This window comes from Neopelma chrysocephalum, unplaced genomic scaffold (assembly GCF_003984885.1).
Source record: "Neopelma chrysocephalum unplaced genomic scaffold, ASM398488v2 Primary Assembly neopelma1_96920, whole genome shotgun sequence".
Classification (NCBI taxonomy): Eukaryota; Metazoa; Chordata; class Aves; order Passeriformes; family Pipridae; genus Neopelma; species Neopelma chrysocephalum.
The window spans coordinates 9,783-12,815 of NW_020925563.1; the positions used below are offsets into that span (position 1 = coordinate 9,783).

General features: G+C 50.8%; 2 protein-coding genes across 2 annotated transcripts in view; both read right to left on the reverse strand.

The window, feature by feature from the left end:
* LOC113960820 (C-type lectin domain family 17, member A-like) overlaps positions 1-960 on the reverse strand; it is a 9,669-nt gene extending 8,709 nt beyond the window's left edge. Inside the window, exon 1 of the mRNA XM_027670570.1 lies at positions 809-960. Within this exon, the coding sequence (XP_027526371.1) occupies positions 809-881 (73 nt within the window). The 5' untranslated portion in view covers positions 882-960. The remainder of the gene's footprint in view (positions 1-808) is intronic.
* Positions 961-2,463: 1,503 nt separating this feature from the next.
* The window catches only part of LOC113960821 (collagen alpha-1(IV) chain-like), a gene marked incomplete at its 5' end in the record, with an annotated part of 3,169 nt that continues 2,599 nt past the window's right edge, over positions 2,464-3,033 (reverse strand). The window contains one exon of the mRNA XM_027670572.1: positions 2,464-2,523. Coding sequence (XP_027526373.1) covers positions 2,464-2,523 — 60 coding nt within the window. The remainder of the gene's footprint in view (positions 2,524-3,033) is intronic.

Genomic DNA, 3,033 nt, shown 5'->3' on the forward strand with positions numbered 1-3,033 from the left:
AACCCTCAAATCCAGGGAAAAAGCCGGAGAAACCCCCAAATCCAGGGGGAAAAAACCCAAACACGGGGAAAAATCTCGGGAAAACCCCCAAATCCAGGGAAACACTCCCTAAATCTAGATAAAAATCTCGGAGAAACCCCCAAATGCAGGGAAAAATACCCCAAACCCTGGTAAAAATCTCAGGAAAACCCCCAAATCCAGGGAAAAACCTGGAGAAAACCCCCAAACCCAGGTAAAAATCTCAGAGAAACCCCAAAATCCAGGGGAAAAAAACCCCAAACCCAGCTAAAAATCTCGAAGAAACCCCCAAATCCAGGGAAAAACCTGGAAAACCCCCCAAATCCAGGGGAAAAAAACCCAAACACAGGGAAAAATCTTGGAGAAAACCCCCAAATCCAGGGAAAAAGCTGGAGAAAGCCACAAATCCAGGGGAAAAAAAATGTAAATCCAGGTAAAAATCTTGGAGAAACCCCCAAATCCAGGGAAAAAAGTCCAAACCCTGGTAAAAATCATGGAGAAACACCCCCAAATCCAGGGAAAACAACCCCAAACCCTGGTAAAATCCTCAGGAAAACCCCCAAATCCAGGGAAAAAGCCAAAGAAACCCCCAAATCCAGGGAAAAAGCCGGAGAAACCCCCAAATCCAGGGCCCCCCAAACGAGTTTGGCCCTTGGGACGCCGCCGGTGCCCTTCCCGGGCCTTCTGGTGTCACCACGGAGAGAACACGGAAAGGACACGGAAAGAACACGGGAAAGCCCCGGGAAAGCCCCGGGAAAGCCCCTGGAAAAGGGGGATCCCCCAAACTCACCCGGTTGCCTCGTGAGGCGTTTGGGGGGCGCGGGGGGGCCCAACCAGTTGCCGTAGGTCTCCTGCTGGGCCATGGTTTGCCGGAGCCCCCGGCACGCCCCCGGCACACCCTCGGCCCCAAATTCCCTCCCTCGGCCCCAAATCCCCTCCCCCAACCCCAAATCCCCTCCTCCCCCCTCCCCCCCCCCCCCCGGGCCCCGATTTAGCCACCCCGAGGTTTCGGTTCCTCCTCGGCGCCGCGCCGGCGACGACGCGCGACGGGGAGGGCACAGGGGGAAGAGTCAGGGGTTGGGGGGTGAGATTTGGGATGGGCAAAACACCGGATGGCCAAGAGGTGGGATGGACAAGGAATTGGATGGCCAAAACAATGGATAACCAAGATTTGGGATGGCCAAGGAGGTGGATGGCCAAGAGGTGGGATGGACAAAGAGTTGGATGGCCAAGACAGTGGATAACCAAGATTTGGGATGGCCAAGGAGGTGGATGGCCAAAACACTGGATGGCCAAGAGTTGGGATGGCCAAGGAGGTGGATGGCCAAGAGGTTGGAAATCTGAGAGGTTGGATTCCAAGATGTTGGATGCCCAAGAGAATTGATGTCCAAGACATTGGATGTCCAAGAGATTTGATGTCCAAGATTCTGGATGACCAAAGAGTTGGTTGTCCAAGATTTTGGATGGCCAAGAGAATTGATGTCCAAGAAGATTGTTGTCCAAAAGTTTGGATGTCCAAGACATTGGATGTCCAAGAGGAATGTTGTCCAAGATTTTGGATGCCCAAGATTTTGGATGGCCAAGAGAATTGATGTCCAAGACATTGGACGTCCAAGAGATTCGATGTCCAAGAGTTTGGAGGTCCAAAAGATTGGATTTCAAGATGTTGGATGCCCAAACCATGGGATGTCCAAGAGGTTGGATGTTCAAGAGATTGGATTCCAACCTGTTGGATGTCCAAGAGGATTGTTGTCCAAGAGTTTGGATGTCCAAAAGGTTGGATGTCCAAGAGTTTGGATGTCCAAGACATCGGATATCCAGGAGTTTGGATGTCCAAGACATTGGATATCCAAGACATTGGATGTCCAAGACATCGGATATCCAAGAGATTGGATGTCCAAGATTTGAATGTCCAAGATTTGGATGTCCAAGATTCCCATGTCCAAAACCTGGGATGTCCAAGAATTTGCACGTCCAACACACTGGATATCCAAGACATTTTGGGCTCTTCCATGTGCCAAAAATCCACCTTCCCAGCAGATCCCAGGATTTGGTGACTTCCGTTGGCTTTGGAGCCTTGGGGGCCAAACGGCGACGCCGGAACGCGCCGGAATTTCGGGATTTCAGGGGGATTTTTTGGGGGGGTTGGGATTTTTAGGGCTTATGGCTAAAACCACCAGGGTGACCTTGAAGAGTTTGGGATAAAATCCCGAGTTTCTGGTGCTGGGAGGAGTCTCCGGTGCCGTTGGGCGGAAGCGGCGCCGCGCTTGGGCGCCCCCGGCTCGGCCATTTGCATCTTCGCCCCAAAACCCCTCCCGGCTCGTTTTGGCCGCTCTCACTTCCCCTTTAAAGGTTTTTTTACCCCAAACTCTGGGGAAAAAAACATCCCTGACCTTCCTCGGGGTCATTTCAGGTAGTTTTGGGTCAAATCGTGACCAAAAATCTTCATTTCTTAACGTTTTCCTGATTAATTGGCAAAAGGCCCCGCGAGTCTCGGCACAGCCTCTAAAAATGGGAATAAACCCCCCAAAAAACCCTCAAATAACCCCAAAAAGTGACCCCCTGGTGTTCCACCTCCACTCCAGCAGCACTTCCTGATTTTTTGGGGAGGATTTTGGGAAGATTTTTGGGTCAAATCAGAATCAAAATTCTCCATTTATTAACATTTTCCTGATTAATTGGCCACAAAAACTCAACATCTCCAAAAACGAGAATAAACTCCAAAAAACCCCCAAACGCTCCCAAAAATCTCCCCCCTGCTGTTCCACTCCCCCTCCAGCAGCACTTCCCGATTTGGGGAAGATTTTGGGAGCCATTTGGGGTCAAACCCCAATCAAATCTCTCCATTTATTGCCATTTTCCTGATTAATTGATCAGCGACGTCACAACCTCCAAAAATGGGAATAAACCCCAAAAAACCCCCTAACGCTCCCAAAAATCTCCCCCCTGCTGTTACACTCCCCCTCCAGCAGCACTTCCCACTTGGGGGAAGATTTTGGGAAGATTTTGGAAGCC